At 42.3% G+C, this 24,844-nt stretch overlaps 1 protein-coding gene across 1 annotated transcript; it reads right to left on the bottom strand.

Moving 5' to 3' along the window:
- Positions 1-4,899: 4,899 nt before the first annotated feature.
- Positions 4,900-20,295, bottom strand: pxdc1b (PX domain containing 1b). Its single transcript, XM_014180930.2, has 6 exons — positions 20,088-20,295; positions 19,339-19,617; positions 13,676-13,767; positions 13,381-13,498; positions 12,773-12,896; positions 4,900-6,239 (listed from the first exon to the last, which is right to left on the bottom strand). The coding sequence occupies exons 2-6, from the start codon at positions 19,592-19,594 to the stop codon at positions 6,116-6,118; spliced, it is 714 nt and encodes a 237-aa protein (XP_014036405.1). The 5' UTR covers positions 19,595-19,617; positions 20,088-20,295; the 3' UTR covers positions 4,900-6,115.
- Positions 20,296-24,844: the final 4,549 nt, after the last annotated feature.

Genomic DNA, 24,844 nt, shown 5'->3' with positions numbered 1-24,844 from the left:
TGAATCAGTCCATTTCATTTGTGTTTCTTTCCTCTGTCATGTCCGTGAAGTTGTTCTGAGGGTCGTTAGCATTAGTGGAACATATTAGGCTAACGTTGTGCAATCATTTGGGACATGTAGCCTATTTGAATCACTATGGAACTCAGACCACATGTAGCAGGTTAAACTTGGAGCCTGCCGTACGGTTCACGACGACTGGACCATTGTCATACAGTTCCATGATTAGTGAAGATTAGAGTAGATTTATAGGACTATTGTTCAACCCCTATTGTACACTTTATTCCACCTTCCAATATTTTATGGATTGAACTTGAATATGACAACATTCAGGATGAATCAAACCACTTTATTTCTGATTCAGCAATATATTTTGTGCATAAAGGCATTCTGAATGATTCATACATACTTTCCAAACCTTAATGTGTCTATATTATCTACAAGATCAGAATATTTTTTTATCCACCAGTTGCTGCTGAAACTGGGACACATATTTAATGGCTTTCTTTCATTGGACCTATATTCTGAACCCAAGTCGGTTGACAAAATTGTAATTAAAGGTTTAAAGGTACACCGTATATAAAGGGTTGGCTTAAGATAAATGTACTGAAAACCCTATTGAAGGAAAAATCTACAAGAAAATCTGTTGGCCAGCAAGTGGGAGGGTTTCCACCATTGAATTAAATGAATTCAGTGCATGCAATGAAACCATGCACCTGCATGAGGTAAGTCTGCATACCAACTACTGAGAAGTGTGTAGGAAAGGCATGCATTTAAGAAATCGGAATCGGCTCCTGAGAGTTTATAACTGTTTTACCCAGAGAGAGAGGACTCATCTTTGTATCTGTGACAGGCTATCTCCATTTTGAAGTAATCAATTTTCTTCTTCACGATTGGCTGATCCCTCCTGATGACTCGGTTGGACATGACGCCAACAGGTTCACCAGGAGCGATCAGCCAATGAAGTTGGAAGCCCCAGACAGTTTACATTAAAATTATGGAAGCCCTCAATGGCACTGCCCATGCTAATACAGCCTTTTGGCCACTAGGTACCTCTATCATTCTCTATGGTTGTATCATATAACCTAAAATATAAGGTTTTATTACTCCATTATTTATGTTTTGTTGTCATAGGAGTCTTTGTAGACAAACAATGTACATCCATGGAATTAAATAGATTCTGATTGTGTGTGTAATTCTGATACCTACCACAAGATGGCTCTGTTTCACACATCCTGAAGATGTACGCCTTGATTTGCAGTATCTGTTGCTTTTCCATTCTTCCATTGAGGTATAACTCTCAGATATTGCCACAATGATCAATTATGAAACAGTAACTGTCAAGGTAATTTTTATTATAAACATTTTTATTATAAAAATGTAATATAATTGTTACATAGCCTACCAATCATAGGCAGAATGAATGATTATAAATAAGTATTAACCCTTGGTTTAATATGTCCGCACTCCTGCGGAAATCTAATTAACATTATACAAAAAAAATAAAAAATCTGTCTGTTTAAGCTAGAGATATTTTTTTTGCGTGGGCTGCATCTCAATCCATCGTATCTGCCGATATCACCCATCCGCATCTGTGGTAAAAGGTGGCAGAGCTAGCACAGTGTTTGTCAAACCATGAGACATCCCGAAAATCGGTCTCCTCACGAAAACATCTGTAGCGTCCGAACCGTTTGGCCTACAAACTATTGAAAGATGACTCTTACGAACACGACAATGTTCTCTGTTTTGCTCTACCATTCCCACCAGCCTCACAAGACTCGTCTGAAGTCAGTATAGCCTCTCATGCCAACTTCTGTCTGTAGCGTCCGGAACGGTCGTCCCTCTGTGGAAAGCTGAGGCTCTCACAAACATGACTATGTTCTCCGTTTTGCTCTAGGACGCCAACAAGCCTCACAAGACTCATCTGAAGGTCCCGGTACCAGTTAAAATAATATACTGCTCAAAAAAATAAAGGGAACACTTAAACAACACATCCTAGATCTGAATGAAATAAATAATCTTATTAAATTCTTTTTTCTTTACATAGTTGAATGTGCTGACAAAAAAAATCACACAAAAATAATCAATGGAAATCCAATTTATTAACCCATGGAGGTCTGGATTTGGAGTCACACTCAAAATTAAAGTGGAAAACCACACTACAGGCTGATCCAACTTTGATGTAATGTCCTTAAAACAAGTCAAAATGAGGCTCAGTAGTGTGTGTGACCTCCACGTGCCTGTATGACCTCCCTACAACGCCTGGGCATGCTCCTGAAGAGGTGGCGGATGGTCTCCTGAGGGATCTCCTCCCAGATCTGGACTAAAGCATCCGCCAACTCCTGGACAGTCTGTGGTGCAACGTGGCGTTGGTGGATGGAGCGAGACATGATGTCCCAGATGTGCTCAATTGAATTCAGGTCTGGGGAACGGGCGGGCCGGTCCATAGCATCAATGCCTTCCTCTTGCAGGAACTGCTGACACACTCCAGCCACATGAGGTCTAGCATTGTCTTGCATTAGGAAGAACCCAGGGCCAACCGCACCAGCATATGGTCTCACAAGGGGTCTGAGGATCTCATCTCGGTACCTAATGTCAGTCAGGCTACCTCTGGCGAGCACATGGAGGGCTGTGCGGCCCCCCAAAGAAATGCCACCCCACACCATGACTGACCCACCGCCAAACCGGTCATGCTGGAGGATGTTGCAGGCAGCAGAACGTTCTCCTCGGCGTCTCCAGACTCTGTCACGTGCTCAGTGTGAACCTGCTTTCATCTGTGAAGAGCACAGGGCGCCAGTGGCGAATTTGCCAATCTTGGTGTTCTCTGGCAAATGCCAAACGTCCTGCACGGTGTTGGGCTGTAAGCACAACCCCCACCTGTGGACGTCGGGCCCTCATACCACCCTCATGGAGTCTGTTTCTGACCGTTTGAGCAGACACATGCACATTTGTGGCCTGCTGGAGGTCATTTTGCAGGGCTCTGGCAGTGCTTCTCCTGCTCCTCCTTGCACAAAGGCGGAGGTAGCGGTCCTGCTGCTGGGTTGTTGCCCTCCTACGGCCTCCTCCACGTCTCCTGATGTACTGGCCTGTCTCCTGGTAGCGCCTCCATGCTCTGGACACTACGCTGACAGACACAGCAAACCTTCTTGCCACAGCTCGCATTGATGTGCCATCCTGGATGAGCTGCACTACCTGAGCCACTTGTGTGGGTTGTAGACTCCGTCTCATGCTACCACTAGAGTGAAAGCACCGCCAGCATTCAAACGTGACCAAAACATCAGCCAGGAAGCATAGGAACTGAGAAGTGGTCTGTGGTCCCCACCTGCAGAACCACTCCTTTATTGGGAGTGTCTTGCTAATTGCCTATAATTTCCACCTGTTGTCTATTCCATTTGCACAACAGCATGTGAAATTTGTCAATCAGTGTTGCTTCCTAAGTGGACAGTTTGATTTCACAGAAGTGTGATTGACTTGGAGTTACATTGTGTTGTTTAAGTGTTCCCTTTATTTTTTTGAGCAGTGTATATTGAAGTATATATGGAGATAGTTTAGTGCCTAAAATAAGGGGATAAACACTTTTTTTAAAAATAGTTCCCTGGTCTTTCTTATATCTCTCAGATATTGGACAGACACTTCATAATGAACTGTTATTCAACACGTTTCTATTGGTTAATAACAGTAGGCCTAATGCCAAATTCAATGTTTCATCCAATATTTTTTTTTGGGGGGGGGGGGGGGTTAAATAGCTAATAATCCTTGTTATGACCATCTTATAACAATTCCATATGTTAGTTTAGAGCCCCCCTCCAGACAGGATTTAGACTCTAGATTAATATAATTAATACTGAGCAGATACAGTATGTTTCAAGATATGTCTCACTGGCCGTAAGCATATCAACAAGGTTTTCAAGGCGGGTCACGGTTAGCTTAGCGATATGACAGCCAGTCTGTCAAACATTTGGACTATAAAAATAAATAACCTCTTTAACATTATATTAAATTCTAATATCATTGTCATAAAACAAAACAAAAAGCATCATCTTCGAAATGATCACACCGATGTCTGACATTGAACTTGTCATACTGGTGTGTTCAAAGAGTGTGGCGGAGAGACCAGAGTACTGGAGTTTGGTTGGGTAATCCTGAGAACACGCAGGATTGGTTGAGTACCGTTTAGCCATGACTGATGGATGCATGCACACTGCACAAGGTCCTTCACGAATCAATGTCTACTGTCTAGACTGACTCGGAACAGAAATGAATACAATCAACTGTTCCATACATAATTTTCCTTTTAAATAGTCCAGTTCCTTATTTCAGCATAGAGTTGCTAGTGGTGGGATTTTCCTTCTCTCCCATGGGAGCATTAAGAAGGATGTGGTGCCATTTCTCCAATGCAGCCAGTCAACAAAACCACCTCCAGTGCCCAAAAATATGTGCTTTTTCCTCCTCTTTAGGCTCTCTGCCTCTGGGAAAATAGAGAAGAAAGCAGGAAGAGAAAAAAAGTGGGATAGTTTCACATGTTGATTAAGACCTGGGTTTTTCTCACGGGCTGAGCAATGGGCATGACTGTGTTGCTAACTAGGGGAGGGGAGTTTAGGGTTGGGTAAAGGCCCCATGTGCCAAGTTTCAGAATGTTCAGCGCCTGTGGATTCAGGGGAGGGCAAACCCCTGTGGCTACAGAACAATACAGAGCAGAGGAAGACAGACAGCTAGCTAGCTACGTAGCTACCTACCCAGTAGCCAGAGGGCTCAATGCTGCTGCAGCTTCACACATAGAGAAAAACTAGACTCACTTCTGTAGGGAGACAGGGACACGTGTGAGCGACTAAACAAGTTACCACTACAGGACTGCTGAATGTGCAGACAGCTGGAAAACCTTCAATGGAAACAAATGCGGAGTCAATTATTTTGTTTTTTTAATCTTTAATTTGACTTGAAATGTGGACAGAAACAATGTTGGGGCATGCCATATTTTCAAATGTGCCATTCCCACATGTTTGGTGTCAAATGATGTCTTATTTAGTGATATTGGGAAAAATCACGTTGTGGCTGTGGTTAAACTGGTGTTTATTTGTCGAACAACAGGAAGAGGAAAATCCAGTGTTGGCCTAAATTCCCTTATAGTGGTTTTCCACACAACATTGTCATTTGTTTTCTTTAGAAACAGAGAAGATTTGTTCCTCCAGTGGCTGGCTACGCTGCCAACTCCCACACAGAGACTATAGTCAGCTGTTGGACTGAGTTGTGGAACTACAGTAGCCTATACAGCATAATACAGGGTCTGACATGGCCTTGCTTGAACCAGCAAAACACTGCTTGCGTACACAATGCACATGATAACAAATCCCCTAGATGATTACTCAACTGTTACATTTTTGCTACTCAAACCAATCTGGTACTGTCATTCATACAGTGATGTAGTGTTCCGATTTGATGTTTTGAATACAATAACACCCCTAACCTGTCGTCCTAACAATAGGTTTGGTGAGGAAAAGTCACATTGAACCAAAAGAAAGTTAATTTCCCATTCAATCCCAATTAGAAAAATCAAGCTATCACTCCACATAAAACAACAATCTTTCATAATACTGGTTGTAATGACAACACTGCCGTTTAAGGCTGATACTGAACACAGTTCTATGGAGTACACCAAGTTCAATCCCACAGAAAACCATAACGCACCATTGTAGAGGAGAGACACAGGAAGCAGTTTGATGAGCAAGAAATGGGCAATCTCCTTATAACCCCATCTTGAGACATCAACTTGAGGATAGAGGATGAGGCACACTGGTGATATCACAGACATTGGACTTTGTAAGCCAGTGATATTAAATCTCTCTCTATACAATCTTTCTGTGAGTAATACTACAGTCTGTCTGTCCATACAGCCACTGAACCCCAGGATCTGCTCTCCGATTCGACAGAGAAAGCTGCCATGACAAACGTTGGCCTATAAGCAGCAGTAGCAAAGTTAATCGGTGCAGTTGTACAGCTACTGAAACATTTGTGGCCAACATGCTGGACAGAGCTGTCCACAGCTAGGTCACGTGATGTGGGTTGGTTTCTGACAGCATCTGAGCAGGCAGTGATGTTAACCGTCAGCCATTTTGGCTCCTCATTCCAGGATGTCCGTCTCAAAGGGGACCAGATGGTAGTAAGACAGGTTTGTGACGTAGGCATCTGAGTCATCATCACTGATGTCTGGTTCCACCGTCAGGAACTCCCTGCCATCCTCGTACCTAAGAGAGGAAAACGCCAGACATGGGTATCACTCAACTCACTGGGCACACACTGGTTGAATCATAGTTGTTTCCACGTCCTATTAATTCAATTACGTTAAATCAATGTGGAATAGATGTTGAATTGATGTCCGTGCCCAGTAGGAATGGACCAAGTGGTCAACCCATACTAAGACACAGAATTTACTAAAACATATGTTCAATATACTGAATCCAAACAGCAAAGCACTATACAACATCATGAAATTATCTTCCAATCCTGCCTACATTCCTTTATTTAGAATAGCATCACCATCCCACTGCTGTGATGAATTCTAACTATAGGTAAGATTGTCTTGTATGATATGATCATGCACTTGTGTAACATTCACTTTTTTATTTATTTAACCAGGTAGGCCAGTTGAGAAAAAGTTCTCATTTACATCTGCGAGCTGGCCAAGATAAAGCAAAGCAGTGCGACAAAAACAACAGAGTTACACATAAACAACGTAGAGTCAATAACACAATAGAAAAATCAATGTACAGTGTGTGCAAATGTAGAAGAGTAGGGAGGTAAGGCAATAAATAGGCCATAGCGGCCAAATAATTACAATTTAGCATTAACACTGGAGTGACAGATGTGCAAGTAGAGAATAGAGATACTGGGGTATAAAAGTGCAAGAGGATAAGTAACAATATGGGGATGAGGTAGTTGTGTGTGCTATTTACAGATTGGCTGTGTACATGTACAGTGATCGATCGGTAAGCTGCTCAGACAGCTGATGCTTAAACTCAGAGAGGGAGATATAAGACTCCAGCTTCAGTGATTTTTGCAATTCGTTCCAGTCATTGGCAGCAGAGAACTGGAAGGAAAGGAGGCCAAAGGAAGTGTTGGCTTTGGGGATGACCAGTGAAATATACCTGCTGGAGTGCGGGCTACGGGTGGGTGTAGCTATGGTAGCCAGTGAGCTAAGATAAGGCAGGGCTTTACCTAGCAGAGACCGGTAAATGACCTGGAGCCAGTGGGTTTGGCGATGAGTATGAAGCGAGGGCCAGCCAACGAGAGTGTACAGGTCGCAATGGTGGGTAGTATATGGGGCTTTGGTGACAAAATGGATGGCACTGTGATAGACTGCATCCAATTGGTTGAGTAGAGTGTTGGATGCTATTTTGTAAATGATATCGCCGAAGTCATTTAAGAGCAGTTGGAGGCAATGGAAGGAGAGTTGTAATGGCATTGAAGCTCGTCTGGAGGTTAGTTAACACAGTGTCTAAAGAAGGGCTAGAATGGTGTCGTCTGCGTAGAGGTGTATCAGAGAATCATCAGCAGCAAGAGCGACATTATTGATGTATACAGAGAAGAGATTCGGCCCGAGAATTGAACCCTGTGGCACCCCCATAGAGACTGCCAGAGGTCCAGACAACAGGCCCTCCGATTTGACACACTGAACTCTATCTGAGAAGTAGTTGGTGAACCAGGCGAGGCAGTCATTTGAGAAACCAAGGCTGTTTAGTCTGCCGATAAGAATGTGGTGACTGACAGAGTCGAAAGCCTTGGCCAGGTCGATGAATACGTCTGCACAGTAATGTCTCTTATCGATGGCGGTTATGATATCGTTTAGGACCTTGAGCGTGGCTGAGGTGCACCCATGACCAGCTCTGAAACCAGATTGCATAGTGGAGAAGGTACGGCAAGATTCGACATGGTTGGTAATCTGTTTGTTAACTTTGCTTTCAAAGACCTTAGAAAGGCAGGGTAGGATAGATATAGGTCTGTAGCAGTATGAGTCTAGAGTGTCTCTCCCTTTGAAGAGGGAGATGATCGCGACAGCTTTCCAATCTTTGGGAATCTCAGACGATACGAAAGAGAGGTTGAACAGGCTAGTAATAGGGGTTGCAACAATTTCGGCAGATCATTTTAGAAAGAGAGGGTAGAGATTGTCTAGCCCAGCTGATTTGTAGGGGGTCCAGATTTTGCAACTCTTTCAGAACATCAGCTATCTGGATTTGGGTGAAGGAGAAATGGGGGAGGCTTGGGCGAGTTGCTGTGGGGGGTGCCGGGCAGTTGACCGGGATAGGGGTAGCCAGGTGGAAAGCATGGCCAGCCGTAGAAAAATGCTTATTGAAATTCTCAATTATAGTGGATTTATCGGTGGTGACAGTGTTTCATAGCCTCAGTGCAGTGGGCAGCTGGGAGGAGGTGCTCTTATTCTGCATGGACTTTACAGTGTCCCAGAACCTTTTTGAGTTTGTGCTACAGGATGCAAATTTCTGTTTGAAAAAGCTAGCCTTAGCTTTCCTAACTGCCTGCGTATATTGGTTCCTAACTTCCCTGAAAAGTTGCATATCACGGGGGCTATTCGATGCTAATGCAGTATGCCACAGGATGTTTTTGTGCTGGTCAAGGGCAGTCGGGTCTGGAGTGAACCATGGGCTATATCTGTTCCTGGTTCCAATTTTTTTAATGGAGCATGCTAATTTAAGATGGTGAGGGGGGCACTTTTAAAGAATAACCAGGCATCCTCTACTGACGGGATGAGGTCAGTATCATTCCAGGATACCCCGGCCAGGTCGATTATAAAGGCCTGCTCGCTGAAGTGTTTTAGGGAGCTTTCTACAGTGAGGGGTGGTCATTTGACCACAGACCCATTACGGATGCAGGCAATGAGGCAGTTCGCTGAGATCTTGGTTGAAAACAGCAGAGGTGTATTTGGAGGGCAGGTTGGTTAGGATTATATCTATGAGGGTGCCCATGTTTACGGATTTGGGGTTGTACCTGGTAGGTTCATTGATAATTTGTGTGAGATTGAGGGCATCAAGCTTAGATTGTAGGATGGCCTGGGTGTTAAGCATGTCCCAGTTTAGGTCACCTAACAGCATGAGCTCTGAAGATAGATGGGGGGGCAATCAATTCACATATGGTGTCCAGGTCACAGCTGGGGGCAGAGGGGGGTCTATAGCAAGCTGCAAGGGTGAGAGACTTGTTTCTGGAAAGGTGGATTTTTAAAAGACAGAACTCTGCAGGGTATCTCTGCAGTAGATTGCAACTCTGCCCCCTTTGGCAGTTCTATCTTGGCGGAAAATATTATAGTTTGGGATGGAAGTTTTAGGGTTTTTGGTGGTCTTCCTAAGCCAGGATTCAGACATGGCTAAGACATCTGGGTTGGCAGAGTGTGCTAAAGCAGTGAATAAAATAAACTTAGGGAGGAGGCTTCTAATGTTAACATGCATGAAACCAAGGCTTTTACGGTTACATAAGTCAATAAATGAGAGCACCTGGGGAATAGGAGTGGAGCTAGGCACTGCAGGTCCTGGATTAACCTCTACGTCACCAGAGGAACAAAGGAGAAGTAGGCTAAGGGTACGGCTAAAGGCTATAAGAACTGGTCGTCTCGTACGTTCGGAACAGAGAGTTAAAGGAGTAGGTTTCTGGGTGCGATAGAATAGATTCAAGGCATAATGTACAGACAAAGGTTTGGTAGGATGTGAGTACATTGGAGGTAAACCTAGGCATTGAGTGATGAGACAGATATTGTCTCTAGAAACATTTAAACCAGGTGATGTCATTGCATATGTGGGAGATGGAACTAAATGGTTGGTTAAGGCATATTGAGCAGGGCTAGAGGCTCTACAGTGAAATAAAACAATAATCGCTAACCAGAACAGTGATGGACAAGGCATATCATATTGATATTAGGGAGAGGCATGCATAGCCGAGTGATCTTAAGGGTCCAGTGACTGGTTGGGCTGGCTGGAGACACGGCGATTCAGACTGCTAGTAGGCCGGGGCTAGCAAGCTAGCCGAAGGGTCTTAGAGGGACGTCGCGACGGAGGAAAGTCTGTTTTAGCCTCCTCGTGCGGTTCCATCGATAGACCAGTCGTGATGGATTAGTAGGGTTCCGTGTATCAGAGGGGTCTAGTCCAATTGGCAAATGGATCTATTCAGCTAACAGTGCAATATGCTCTAGACAGCTAGTGGGCCACGGCTAGCAGATGGGCATTCAGGGGACGTCGCGACGAAGGGGCCCGTTGGAAAAAAGACCCTCGGGCAGATTACGTCGGTAGTCCAGTCGTGATGGATAAGCAGGGCTTCGTGTGGTAAAAGGGGCCCAGGCCGATTGGCAAAATAGGAATAGTGGTACAAGAAATTGGCCGATGTACCTATTAGCCAACAGTCCAATATGGTCTAGACAGCTAGCGGGCCGCGGATAGCAGGCTAGCAGATGGCATTCAGGGGACGTCACGACTTAGGAGCCAGTTGAGTCACCCCCTCGAGCAGATTACGTCGGTAGTCCAGTCGTGAAGAATCGGCGGGGTTCCGTACCCTGTAGCAGCAGTAAAAGGGGGTCAGGAGTGGCTGATGGACCTCTTCAGCTAGCCGGGAGATTGGCCTAGCTCCAGGCTAATTGGTGCTTGCTTCGGGACAGAGATGTTAGCCAGAAGTAGTCACTCGGATTGCAGCTAGCTAGCTACGATGACCCAGGTGAGAAGGTTCCAAGTGAGAAGGTTCAGTTAAAGTCTGAAGTTTACATACACCTTAGCCAAATACATTTAAACTCAGTTTCACAATTCCTGACATTTAATCCATGTAACAAAATCCCTGTCTTAGGTCAGCTAGGATCACCACTTTATTTTAAGAATGTGAAATGTCAGAATAATAGTAGAGAGAATTATTTATTTCAGCTTTTATTTCTTTCATCACATTCCCAGTGGGTCAGAAGTTTACAGTCACTCAATTCGTATTCAGTAGCAATGCCTTTAAATTGTTTAACTTGGGTCAAACATTTCGGGTAGCCTTCCACAAGCTTCCCACAATAAGTTGGGTGAATTTTGGCCCATTCCTCCTGACAGAGCTGGTGTAACTGAGTCAGGTTTGTAGGCCTCCTTGCTCGCACACGCTTTTTCAATTCTACCCACAAATTTTCTATAGGATGAGGTCAGGTGTGATGGCCCCTCCAATACCTTGACTTTGATGTCCTTAAGCCATAACTTTGGAAGTATGCTTGGGGTCATTGAACATTTGGAAGACCCATTTGCGACCAAGTGTTAACTTCCTGACTGATGTCTTGAGATGTTGCTTCAATGTATCCACGTAATTTTCCGTCCTCATGATGCCATCTATTTTGTGAAGTGCACCAGTCCCTCCTGCAGCAAAGCACCCCCACAACATGATGCTGCCACTCCTGTGCTTCACGGTTGGGATGGTGTTCTTTGGCTTGCTAGCCTCCCCCTTTTTCCTCCAAACATAACGATGGTCATTATGGCCAAACAGTTCTATTTTTGTTTCATCAGACCAGAGGACATTTCTCCAAAAAGTACAATCTTTGTCCCCATGTGCAGCTGCAAACCGTAGTCTGTTTTTTTTATGGCGGTTTTGGAGCAGTGGCTTCTTCCTTGCTGAGCGGTCTTTCAGGTTGTCAATATAGGACTTGTTTTACTGTGGATATAGATACTTTTGTACCTGTTCCCCCAGCATCTTCACAAGGTCCTTTGCTGTTGTTCTGGGATTGATTTGCACTTTTCGCACCAAAGTATGTTCATCTCTAGGAGACAGAACGCGTCTCCTTCCTGAGCGGTATCACGGCTGCGTGGTCCCATGGTGTTAATACTTGTGTACTATTGTTTGTACAGATGAACGCGGTACCTTCAGGCGTTTGGAAATTGCTCCCAAGGATGAACCAGACTTGTGGAGGTCTTGCCTGATTTCTTTTGATTTTCCCATGATGTCAAGCAAAGAGGCACTGAGTTTGAAGGTAGGCCTTGAAATAAATCCACAGGTACACCTCCAATTGAATCAAATGATGTCAATTAGCCTAACAGAAGCTTCTAAAGCCATGACATAATTTTCTGGAATTTTCCAAGCTGTTTAAAGGCACAGTCAATTCACAATTAACAGTTCGTACATGGGACGGGACAAGACAACAGAAGTCTGACTGCTACGCCATCTTGGTATCACTTGAGCAATATGACATTTCCGCATTGTAATATTTGGTGAAAAGTATTTTGTTGTGGAGACTGAGTAAAGGCCCCTCCCTAGCTTCCCTCCTCAAACCCCACCCAGGGAAGGAAGAGGTGCACTGAGACACTTCCTGAGGAGGGGGACCCTGGAACCGCTTTGAAATTCAAGGAATGCATGGTACTCACATACTCAAAAGGGCACACACAAACGCTTGTGATCCTAAAAAGGTCCCTGTCGGTGTGTGTGTCCCTGTAAGTGTTTGTGTAGTAAAGAGAATGTGAACTGTACAAAAAGTAACAGGATATATCATGTTTGTATAATAAAATAGGCCTAAATTCAGGAGAAAACCAGAATGACTGAGGTTGAAGAAGAAAACGCGTGATACTGCCATGCTTCTCTGGTTTTGTGGTGCAGGGAGTTACAGTCCAAAGTCAACATTATATTACAAATATAAAAATAACTCCCGCACACACAATTTCACCTTTGTTATGAGGTTGAAGAAATGCCCATTTGTCTCAATACACAATGACATTGATACTGACTGGTAAGGTGATTCTAACAGGTAAAAGAAGTCGTAAAGTCATGTGTTACTTACAGGTGTTCTGCAGAGCCAGCAGCAGAGTCAGTGGATGAGGGTCTCTCTTCGTCTTGTGGCAGACTCTCATCAAACACGATTGTCTCAGTGTTGGCCAGACAGAAGCCATTGGAACGCATGATCTCTGTAGGGCACATAACACATTCTACAATTTAGGACATGAACAGTCTACCCCATGTTTTGTCTGTTGTTTATATGTTCTGTAAGGAATTCTTTATAACGCAAGACACATTTCTGTGAAAAATGACAATACAATTCCAGCTTATCTGATCCTATATTAACCATTACTCAGAGGTTTCCTGGTTCGGATGTCAAGTGGGGCATGCTGTAGTTGTCGAATTGCATAGGTTGTTTGGGTGGTTAAAAGGAAAGTTACTTCATTTTTTATTTTATTTAACTAGGCAAGTCAGTTAAGAACAAATTCTTATTTACAATGACAGCCTACCCGTCATGGCCGGTTGTGATACAGCCTGGAATCAAACCTGGGTCTGTAGTGACGCCTCTAGCACTGAGATGCAGTGCCTTAGACAGCTGCGCCACTCGGGAGCCCCAGTTAATACTGGGAAGAAAGCAGAGTGTTTTCCCTGTGTTTCACCACGAATCAATACCTGATATCTTGTATGGACTCTGGAAGCATGGCTGGATCTTGTGGACGTTGTCATTCTTCAGCACTTGGTCCAGCGGTGATCGCTCAAAGAATGTCAACACCACCTCTGACCTAGAATACTGTGGAGACAGACAGTACAGATAGTATGAGCATGGGCTCTATTTATGAGAACCATACACAATGCATTATAATTAATCTGAGTCAAATGTTGTAAGGTGTATAAATGAATAGGTTTGCATACATGTTAATCAAATCCAATGTGTACAGAGGGCAGTACTAGACTTGTAGTGACCCACCTTCCATGGCATGTTGATGGCATTCTTCAGTAGCTTCTCCACCTCATTTAGTTTCAGCTCAATGTCATTGGCCTCTTTAATCTTAACCAGACCTAAACACAAAATGACACAAACATAACGCAGAATCAAAGGTTATTACCACTTTTTTTATTGTATTAATCTCACAAAACTGAAAAGCTTAGGTCTGAAGTAAATTCTCAGGTAACAAACAAGGTACACATTTAAAATCGATTTGATTCCCAAGACAAACCACACGCCATCATTTCGAGACAGCCTGAGCTTTCAGACCAAAATAACTCTCCTACTGAGAGAACATGAGGTAAATCCTATCTGTGCATCCACCATAACAATAGGGCAGCTACTTTGACCTTTGTGTCAACTAGCATATTATCTATCCACAGGCCAGAACACACAACAAAGGTTAAATGGGAGGAGGGCCCAATTCAACTTTACTCATGTAAAAAAGGTCGCCAAAAAATATATATAGTTGAAAAAGGTGGCAATCAGTTAAATGAGATAACCTTTATATTCACAATCACAATGCTCCTGTGATATTTGTTCTGGGCATGGCAAGTGCAGAGAAACACAAATAGACTTCTTTAAGTTAAGTGGACAGTTTTAAGAGCATGCAACTGCACGTGTCACAAATAGGGTAACCAGCAAGAACGCCAACATGGTTTCAGTAAATGCTAGGTAATAGGCAGCACAGAATCTGAAAGTGGTAACAGCAGAATATAGGGGAACTGCAGTATAGACGTACAGTACACCTATCTACCTTAGCAGCATGACACATGGATTAACAATGCAAGGTATAAGAGAGGTTTAAGATTTAGAAGCTGGGTGGAGAGTTTCACTTTGGGAATAAGCACTAGCAATGAGGACTTTAACATTGGCAAAGTATGAGATGTACAAGGGATACATCTGAACACATGTCCAAAAAAAAGAGTGGAAAGTAGCCCGCTTAGTTGGTTTGGACCTATAATAAACAGGGGGGTGTGTGAGTGAATATGTACTTAAGCCTTTACAATCCAATGATGCCGAGTGAAAACTAGTGACTATGACGCATTAGTCATTAGTTCTGCCTTCCAGTTCCAACTAGTCCCAAAATATCATGTACGGCCATTCATAGTCATGATGACTACGATAGTGAGGTTGATGATGACGATCCTCCAGAAAACTACTGATGAGGTCTTACTGAGGTGATGTGACTAGTACGCACGATGCAGCCACAGAGCTGCTCCCTTCGGATAGACAGAGGGCTGCGTAAGAGGATGTGAGGCAGCGCTCTGCTGATGTAACAATCTCATTCATTTCTAATGGCCCATAGTCATGACATTATGCCTCAGGGTTTGAGGAGTGATTAGGTCATGAAATGGCTGTTTTTAGTTTAAAAAAAAAAAAAGGAGTGCACACTGTATAGGGAATATGATGCCATTTGAGAGGCACCCATAGAATCCCCCACCCAGGGCTGTACCTCACAAGGTTCCAGGATCCTATTCTTCTTTTTAAGAGATAAACTGCTCGGTTTGTCCAAACCAGCAAGAGTCTATAAAAAAAAGATATAACGACCAATAAGTGCTTGTTTGTCTGCAAATAAGAGGTTTATTGTATTTTTTATTATAGGCTTAGACGTATGATTAGTATTCTTGGTTATGTCATGGTAGAGTTACAGTGTGCCATTTTGAATATTATATGGTCTTCTCTTCTTTATTGGATGTTTCATTTGAAAGACATGCCTAATAACCCAGGGAGCATAGCCTCAAGGAAAAAGCAACAAATCTACGCCACACATGGCGGTTGCTCAAATGCAACAAACATGAAGATAACGGTCCTCAGACAAAACTCGAAACCGCCTCGCTGTTTTCTGTGTAAACAGATGTTTGGAAATCTGTCCACAGGATTTCACCTTTGATATGGAAACGTGAGCAACATGAGCGCTGGCGTGGAATGCCAAAATAAAGTTGCAGATTTAAAAATGGAACACAACCACTAAACATATTCCTCTCCCAATGAATTATATTTCGAAGTTGAAGCTAAATATATAGAAATGGTGGTCGTCTGAAAATAAGCCACGAAATATTTTGAAACTAAAACCAGCTGTGTTTGTTCCGACCAGGCTCCCTGAGTGCATGTCCTCACTTCCTGTGGCAGAGTCCTTTTCCTGTCTCCACTTCCTGGAATCTCGTTGAAGAGGGAATCACTAAACTTGTGTTTTCTGTTCTCCTTGTGTAACACTATAAGTATGGGGCCAAATTGGTCTAATAATTGTCCTCTTTACCAGCATTCTGGCCATTCAAACTGTTCCCATGTGCACATCAAAGAATTGCCTGTAGCCAAGAAATAGGCCAACAGTAGTTCATAGCCTACATTTAGTTGAATGAAGAACACTGCATAGATACTGCTAGTATCTTTACCAACAAAAATCATGTTTTCCTGCCCATTGTAGCGAGCATATTATTACTTTCTCGCTTTTTTAAGTGTAGCTACAACCATTTATGGTGGTAGATTTTGTAATTAAACAGGCTTACAATGTAATGAAAAAGTGTAGTTACACAATTAACTACTTCATGTGATACCTGTTTGTGCTGTCATTTGCATATCAACCATGGCAGGAGGACAGACAACATGACAGGAAGCATGACCCTCCGCGTCATCCTTACACATGATATTTCAACATTTATTAGACATTATCAACAGCTATTTCACAACAACATCCTACAGCACATCAGACCAGCCCATGTCAGCATGATACTACAACATTATAGCCTTTGGTAGTGTCACGTACTGCAACATTATCTAACCACCATCTCCCTGGTTAGATTAGTATGTTCCCTAAGGTGTTGCCGTTTGATCATTAGATACAGAGCACCAAATTCCATTATAAGTCTTTGGTTAAACCTTTAAACAGAGTTCTCGGCTGTCCTCTCCGTCACCAGTGTAGTGTGAGTCAGTTATGTTTGGGCGGTGCCCTCATGACTGGCTCTCATGCCAGCAGAACCAGCACGTCACTTCCTGTCTGTGATGCCCACTCCAGGGTCACATGTCAGGTGACTGATGATGAAGGCCTAAGCAGACCACAGTAGGGGCTAGCCTAAATATAGGAGGCCCACTCCTTCAGCCAGGCCTGTGTATCACCCTCTCACCACAATGACCTCAGCCTGAAAGTTCCCTAGATGTTCTGCACGCCTCTCTTGTTGCCTGGGTACAGCACAGAAACAAGAGTAGGGCCAGAAACAGTGTGAATAAAGAACACAGCATAGGGGAAGCAAGGACAGCTAGAGCTATGTCCACTTTTCATCTGAGTGCCAATTAGAAGACGGATCTAAATAAAATATCGAGCCGGGGTGGAAATTAAAAGAAGGGCATGGGGAAATGGAATGGGATTAATCTGTGGCCAACTATCCATCACTGACATGATTCAACTCTACCGACACCACTACTGGACTAACACTTGGATGAAGTCCCTATTTCAATACCCATCTCCCTCTATTCGTCTCTCAACCAACAAGACATGAGAATGGACGATGAGACACCAGGAAAAGAAGAAGTGCAAAGTGAGTCGTTTTTTTGCCCCATGTTTCTCTCGTCCCATCATGCATCACACACAGCCGAGAAAGGAGAAGAGCCAATCCTCAGCAGTGACAGCTATTTTCGGTGTATGGGAAGGAAGCAGAGCCTTCCAGTCACCACAAAAAGGCTGGCGTGGGGGGACAGTTTACAAAACACACTTACTGTAGGCTGAGCGAACACAGACAAAATAGAAGTACCAGAGAGGCTGTGCAGGGTGAACACCCAGCTATCAAATTTGGTTCCTTGGAAGTTGTGGGAACATATGTTTTTGGTTTCCCATTGGTTCTGGGAACGAAGCCATAAGGTTCCTGACCGATAAAACTGAACGTTTCATTAAACGTTCTGAGAACAAAATATTTTTTGGGGCCTGTTCTGGGAATGTACATTTTTAGGTATAGCAGGGAGGTTCCTTTCACTGAATGTTTCAATAAGAGTTTTAATAACACTGCTAGCTTAGTTTGGATAACTGTTTTCAACTCCAAGCACAGATAAACATTTATTTGCTTATGCTTTAAACATGCAAACACATGTATTTTTTTTATTGTGGCATGGCATCAGTGAGATTCAAACATATGATATCCTGTTCTCTATCCAAGGAATTAGCCCACTGCGCCACCAGGATGGAGCTAGCCTGCCATGTTTAGTTTTTTTTAAACTCATACGAAGCTGTTCATTTTAGTCTATTCAAACAGGCTCTGCTTCCTTTCAAAGGAAATAAGCACTCATTAAGATCAGGTGTGGCCAATAAGGGGGCGTGGCCAACAGACCTGCAGAAAATGTTAGACTGAAGTACTGAAATTCACACAGAAGAACGTTGTTTCTTAACATTCTCTGAACTTTGACTTTAAACAGAACCATGTGGAAACCTGCAGAAAGTGTTATGCTGAAGATCCACGCTCTCACCAAGCTCTAAGAAACATATGGTTCTCAGAACATTATGTGCTAGCTGGGCATAGACGTGGCATGCACTGGGCATCCTGCCAGACAGCACCCAGTCTGGGCAATGTCAGGGCACCATCGTGACAGACAGGGCAGCAAGAGGTACACAACCCAGGGCCGTGCGTTTGGCTTTCATGTGTCACAATCCTTTCCAACTGTCTGAGGGTTCTGTTTATCTTTACCCATTACTACGGGATAGGATCTGCTTCTATTGCAGAACAAGCTGGTCAGCAATTCAATCACACAGGACATACAGTAGATTAGCCTAATCACAACCTAAACATTTGATAACATTTAATGCAGTATTGAAATGGTCCACAAACACTCGATAGGGGGAGTAACTGAGCCTTTCAGCGTTACCTCAACATTATTAAAGCCAATATGCAATGGATAGACCACCACCTAATTTATCCAAAACGTTCACTGACAAATCCACACATTAACCTTTTCCAATATGATTTTAATGTTGGCAGTTAGCCTGTGCTATTATAAACCTAACCCATAGCCTCCAGCTCTGAAAACCAAACAACCAAAAAGGTGCTGCTGATAAGTGATAAAGGATAGCCTAGTGATAACCAGTTAAATCAGTCCTATTGCTCTTGACTTAAGTTCCAGTCAATCATGTTAGGGAGTTCCCAGAGAACCTAAAACAGTATCCAGAATCATGTAGACCAAAGAGCAGCTATTTGATAGGTCTGATATTATGTGTCACTCCACAGTGGACCCAATCAATTATAAAACAGACAGTGTCTACCTGGGTCATGAAAACAACAATTAGTCATTATTTATCCACTGTAAATAATACAGCCACTGTATCAACTGATCTATCTATATCAGATGTGCCCATATAATTCCCACCTGTCAAAAATGCCCATTTGAATACAATAATGGATGACAAAGTTCTCAACGCTTCAAAACATTGGCAGATCTTTTTTTTTTAACTAATTGGTCTTTTGACCAATCACATCAGCTATGAAAAAGAGCTGATGTGAAAAGATCTTATGTGATTGGTCAAAAGGCCAATTAGTAGAAAAAAACATCAGAATTGTATTGTGGCTATTGTCTTCAAATGACCATATAATTTATTCATTAATTACTTAATTTATCAATTGATTAAACCCAATGTCCAGTGGCATGGTGTACACTATACCAACCTTCTATAAGCGGGGACTTGGAGAGAGCTCTTCTGTCCTCAGGGAATGATTCAACCAGTCTTTTGAACAATCTCCCAAAATCTGAATAACTCCTGTGCAAATACAAAACGTTTCTGTCTGACCACTCGGTTCTGATCTCGTAGAATTCTTCTTCCTCTCCTCGCTGACTTATGATCAGTCTCCGGATCCCGTTCACCCAGCAATCCTTGACAAACATGTTGACCAGAGACGTCCCCTCGAATATCGCCGATGCCATTCCTCAGCAGTCAGTCCAGCATTCTGAGAAGGAGTGGGACGTTGGAGTGAAGTCATGGACTTTGGAATGAAGTCATGGACTTTGGAATAACATTGCCCACCCTGAACCGGGTAAAATAACTATTTCAAATAAATCATTAACTTGTAGGCATATGGGGGGAAACCTCCGACATAATTCTAAAACCGTTACAATGTAGAAAACCAACAAAATTATTTCAGTTTCGCTTGCTCAGCCCATCACAGACGCAGTCTTAAACGTGGCACTGTCACCGCCTTCATAGTCATTAGTCATCACAGGGTAAGAAAATCATACGTTTTTACTTGATAATCCTCCCAGAATTCAAATGGACTCGAAAATAGCTACTTAGCTGTTGTTCAATTACAATGATTTATTTACTAGTCCACTTTATGTTCAGGGTCACAGATGATGACGCCTTAAAACAGTTAGTTGCCCTTCCCAAAATTATGTTAGTATTGTTCTTTTATCGTCTTACTGTTCTTCTACGAGTCTTCTGATTAACTTCATGCGTAGAAGTGAATGCAAAAGAGTTGCATATTCGATGTGCTGTTCTTCAAGGCTTTACTCCCCTGACAGTTTGTCGAGGTTTGCCTTTAGAGGATGCATCGTGCACACTGATTCCAGTGTTGACGGCTTTTGTCGCTCAGGCGAAAAATATCCGTCGGTTTCCTCCCCTCGCAGAAGTTGACTCCTCTCTCCCTCCCCTCTTCTTCTTCCTCCCTCCTTGTCAGTGTGGATACTATGCAAGGAATGCAACTGCTCAAAGAGAGACCGAATTGTCCATGTAAGCTGCCTAGGCTACTTCAAAACTTGCATGACTTTTCTTTCTGATGTACAGTTATGTTCAGCAGTTATAGTATGTCAACCTGGACTCAGGGGTAGATGTAATAACCCTCATGAAAAAGTACTACTGAATTACTACTCACTACTACACAAAACCAACTGGTATTACTACTTATTTGCTATTGAGATGTGTAGTAAACGAGTAGTGAGTTATGTAGTAATTTCAGTAGTAATGAGTGATAAATTGGGACGTTTCACTACTGGTGAACACTACATATTTCTTATTCAAATCTCCACATAATTCTCCCTTAATGACTACTGTGTAACTACTGAGCTGTTGGGTATCTACTACTTAAAACCTACACATACCTACACAATTTCTACATGTTGAATGTAGAATTACCACGTAATGCCTACACATTACTGCTGTATGCCAACTCAATCCCTCTTGAATTACTACTGCCATTTGTCTGTGTAGTGTTGTCACTACTGAATTGCTCCTTATCCTTTTTCATTTCCTACATAAACCCTTTTGAATTACTATTGAAAACGGACACATTTACTACCGTTTGCCTATTCGAAATCACAATTGACATCTTGTTTCCCTACTGTGCCACTACTAGACGAGTGCACCTGTTATTTCCTAAAGTTTCTAACTGTAGTAATCAAACAATCAATAATAAACATATACACATGCAATTGAATTAGTTTTAATTCAAATGAATTACATATTTGCACTTTTTTGTTTATCACTTTGAGGCCTTGTCTATTTTCAGCTTTTACTTAACTATCTTCTGTCACGTCCTGGCCAGTATACGGGTTAATTGTCATTGTAGTTTGGTCAGGACGTGGCAGAGGGTATTTGTTTTATGTGGTTCGGGGTGGTGTTTTGGTAAAAGGGCGTTTGATTTAGTATTTCCGGGTTTTTGGTTTATGGTCTATGTTTGTATTTCTATGTGGAGTCTAGTGAGTGTGTTTCTATGGTTGATTAATTGGGGTTGGGACTCTCAATTGAAGGCAGGTGTTTTCTCTTTGCCTTTGATTGAGAGTCCCATATATTAGGGTGTGTTTGTCATTGGTGGGAGATTGTTTCTTGTTTAGCGTGTGAGCCTAACAGGACTGTCTAGTAGATCGTGAGTACGCTGTTTATTATTTTGTGTTCACTTTTGAGTTAATACACTTCAAGATGAGCATTGTCAATCCTGCTGCATATTGGTCCTCCTTTTCCGATGATGATTTCGCTATATCGTCTGACGAACGAAATCCGTGACATCTTCAGATCCTTTTTTGTGTTGCAGCCACATTTCTCCACCACGTAACCTTTTAGAAAATAAAAACAAGCACAAGAGACAACCAATTATAATCCATTATCAATCATCTGCTAACAGAGGTCACATAAAACACAGAAAAACATTTGATAAAATGTTAATCTTACCAACAATGTCCTCCAGTCTTATGTTGAGGGCCTCCTTGGCAACGGGTCAAAAGAGGTAAGTATACCAAAATGAACATACTACTGTACATTTGCAAACTAGCACACATACAGTCCCTTCAGAAAGTATTCCCACCCCTTGTCACGACTTCCGTCGAAGTTGGTGCCTCTCTTTGTTCGGGCGGCGGTCGTCGTCGCCGGCTTTCTAGCTGCCACCGATCCACGTTTCTTTTTCCATTTGTTATGTCTTGATTGTTCACACCTGGTTCCCATTACGTTATTATTATTTCCCTATTTAACCCTCTGGTTCTCATTGTGTTCTGTGTGTGATTGTTTCCTGGTTTTTGTGTTAGTCTTTTGTGTTAGGGTTTATCCCTGCGTGGATTTATTGGCTGATTATTTTTCAGAGTAAAGTACATTATTTTACTCAGTTCTGTGTCCTGCGCCTGACTCCGTCCTCACCTCTGCACAACTGATACTTTACACCCCTTGACTTTTTCCAAATGTTATGTTACAGCCTTTTTCTGTCACTGGCCTATACACTACCTCATAATGTAAAAGTGGAATTATGTTTAGACATTTTGGCAAATTAATTCAAAATGAAAAGCTGAAATGTCTTGAGTCAATAAGTATTATGGGAAGCCTAAATAAGTTCAGAAGTGAACATGTGTTTAACTTCGTCACATAAGTTGCATGGACTCTGTGTGCAATAATAGTGTTTAACATGATTTTTGAATGACTACCTCATCTCTGTACCCCAGACATACAATTATCTGTAAGGTCCCTCAGTCGAGCAGTGAATTTCAAACAGATTCAACCACAAAGACCAGGGAGGTTTTCCATGCCTCACAAAGAAGGGCACCTATTGGTAGATGGGGGGAAAAAAAATAAAAGCCATTGAATATCCCTTTGAACATGGTGAAGTTATTAATTACACTTTGGATGGTGTATCAATACACCCAGTCACTACAAAGATACAGGCATCCTTCCTAACGCAGTTGCTGGAGAGGAAGGAAACCGTTTAGGTATTTAACCATGAGGACACTGATGACTTTAAAACAGAGTTTAATGGCTGTGGTATGAGAAAACTGAGGATGGATCAACAACATTGTACTGTAGTTACTCCACAATACTAACCTAATTGACAGAGTGAAAAGGAAGCATGTACAGAATATGAATCTTCCAAAACAAACATCCTGTTTGCGACAAGGCACTAAAGTAATACTGCAAAAATGTTGGCAAAGCAATTAACTTTTTGTCCTGAATACAAAGTGTTATGTTTAGGGCAAATCCAATGCAACACATTACTGAGTACCACTCTCCATATTTTCAAGCATAGTGGTGGCTGCATCATGTTATGGGTATGCTTGTAATCGTTAAGGACTGGGGAGTTTTACAAGATAAAAAAGAAACAGAATGGAGCTAAGCACAGTGAAAATCCTAGAGGAAAACCTGGTTCAGTCTGCTTTTCCACCAGACACTGGGAGATTAATTCACATTTCAGCAGGACAAAACCTAAAACAGAAAGCCAAAGCTACACTGGAGTTGTTTACCAAGAAGACAGTGAATGTTTCTGACTGGCCAAGTTAGTTTTGACTTTTGAAAATCTATGGCAAGACCTAAAAATGGTTGTCTAGTAATGATCAACAACCAATATTACAGAGCTTGAAGAATTTTGAAAATAATGTTTGTCTCCTCCAAATGTTTCACAATCCAGGTGTCGAAGCACTTAGAAACTATTCAACTGTATCTTAGTCTGTTCCGCTCTGACATCACTCGTCCATATGTATATAGTCTTAATTCATTCCTACTTAGATTTGTGTGTATTGGGTATATGTTGTGTAATTTATTAGATATTACTTTTTAGATATTACTGCACTGTCGGAGCTAGAAGCACAAGCATTTCGCTACACCCACAATAACATCTGCTAATCACGTGTGTGACCAATAAAATCGGATTTGATTTGAAGCTGTCAAAGGCAAAGTGTGGCTACTTTGAAGAATCTAAAAAAATTGTTTTATTTTGTTTAAGACTTTTTTGGTTACTACATGATTCCATATGTGTTATTTCATAGTTTTGATGTCTTTAATATTATTCTACAATGTAGAAAATAGTAAAAATAAAGAAAAATCCTGGAATGAGTAGGTGTGTCCAAACTTTTGACTGGTACTGTATACAAACGGCTAAACAACGACATGAAAGTATCCATAAAACATAAAGGAAAGTTGAACTTACAGATGGTGCAGTGTCAGCACAAGGGCTACGAAAGACAGGACGATGAAGGATGGCAGATGATTACAAAAGCCGGTGTAGTCTGGCTGTAGAGTTTTGACTATGTATTTATTACCAACATAAAGTAGTAAAAACCTCTACACTACTGTTTTCCTACAGAACACTACAAAACTCTACTTGTGTATATTGAGTAGTGCATAAACTAGACATTCACTACACAAACCCTACAACTTTCTTCATAGTCACTACTGCACACATAGGTTTTGTGTAGTAATTCAGTAGTACTTTGTCATGAGGGAACATATGAAACGTACATTTATCCCTCCATTTAGTATGATACACTATATATACAAAAGTATGAGGACACCCCTTCAAATTAGTGGATTTGGCTATTTCAGCCACACCAGTTGCTGACAGGTGTATAAAATCGAGCACACAGCCGTGCAATCTCAATAGACAAACATTGACAGTAGAATGGCTCGTACTGAAAAGCTCAGTGACTTTCAACATGGCACTGTCATAGGATGCCACCTTTCCAACAAGTCAGTTTGTAAAATTTCTCCCCTGCTAGAGCTGCCCCGGTCAACTGTAAGTGCTGTTATTGTGAAGTGGAAACATCTAGGAGCAACAACGGGTCAGCCATGAAGTGGTATGCCACACAAGCTCACAGAACGGGGCCACCTAGTGCTGAAGTGTGTAAAAATAGTCTGTCCTCTACTGCAACACTCACTACCAAATTCCAAACTGCCTCTGGAAGCAACGTCAGCACAACATCTGCTCGTCG

Source organism: Salmo salar, chromosome ssa29 (genome assembly GCF_905237065.1).
Source record: "Salmo salar chromosome ssa29, Ssal_v3.1, whole genome shotgun sequence".
Classification (NCBI taxonomy): Eukaryota; Metazoa; Chordata; class Actinopteri; order Salmoniformes; family Salmonidae; genus Salmo; species Salmo salar.
Note: the sequence above shows the minus strand (reverse complement) of the source record. Positions and strands in the feature narration are given on the sequence as shown.

Excerpts from the sequence above, each read along its gene's own strand:
- pxdc1b (XM_014180930.2), bottom strand. The coding sequence starts at position 19,594 with ATGGCATCGGCGATATTCGAGGGGACGTCTCTGGTCAACATGTTTGTC. Across the intron at positions 13,768-19,338 it reads CAAGTCCCCGCTTATAGAAG|GTCTGGTTAAGATTAAAGAG; the intron begins GTTGGTATAGTG and ends TTTTGTGTTTAG. Across the intron at positions 6,240-12,772 it reads GCTGGCTCTGCAGAACACCT|GTACGAGGATGGCAGGGAGT; the intron begins GTAAGTAACACA and ends TTCCTCTCTTAG.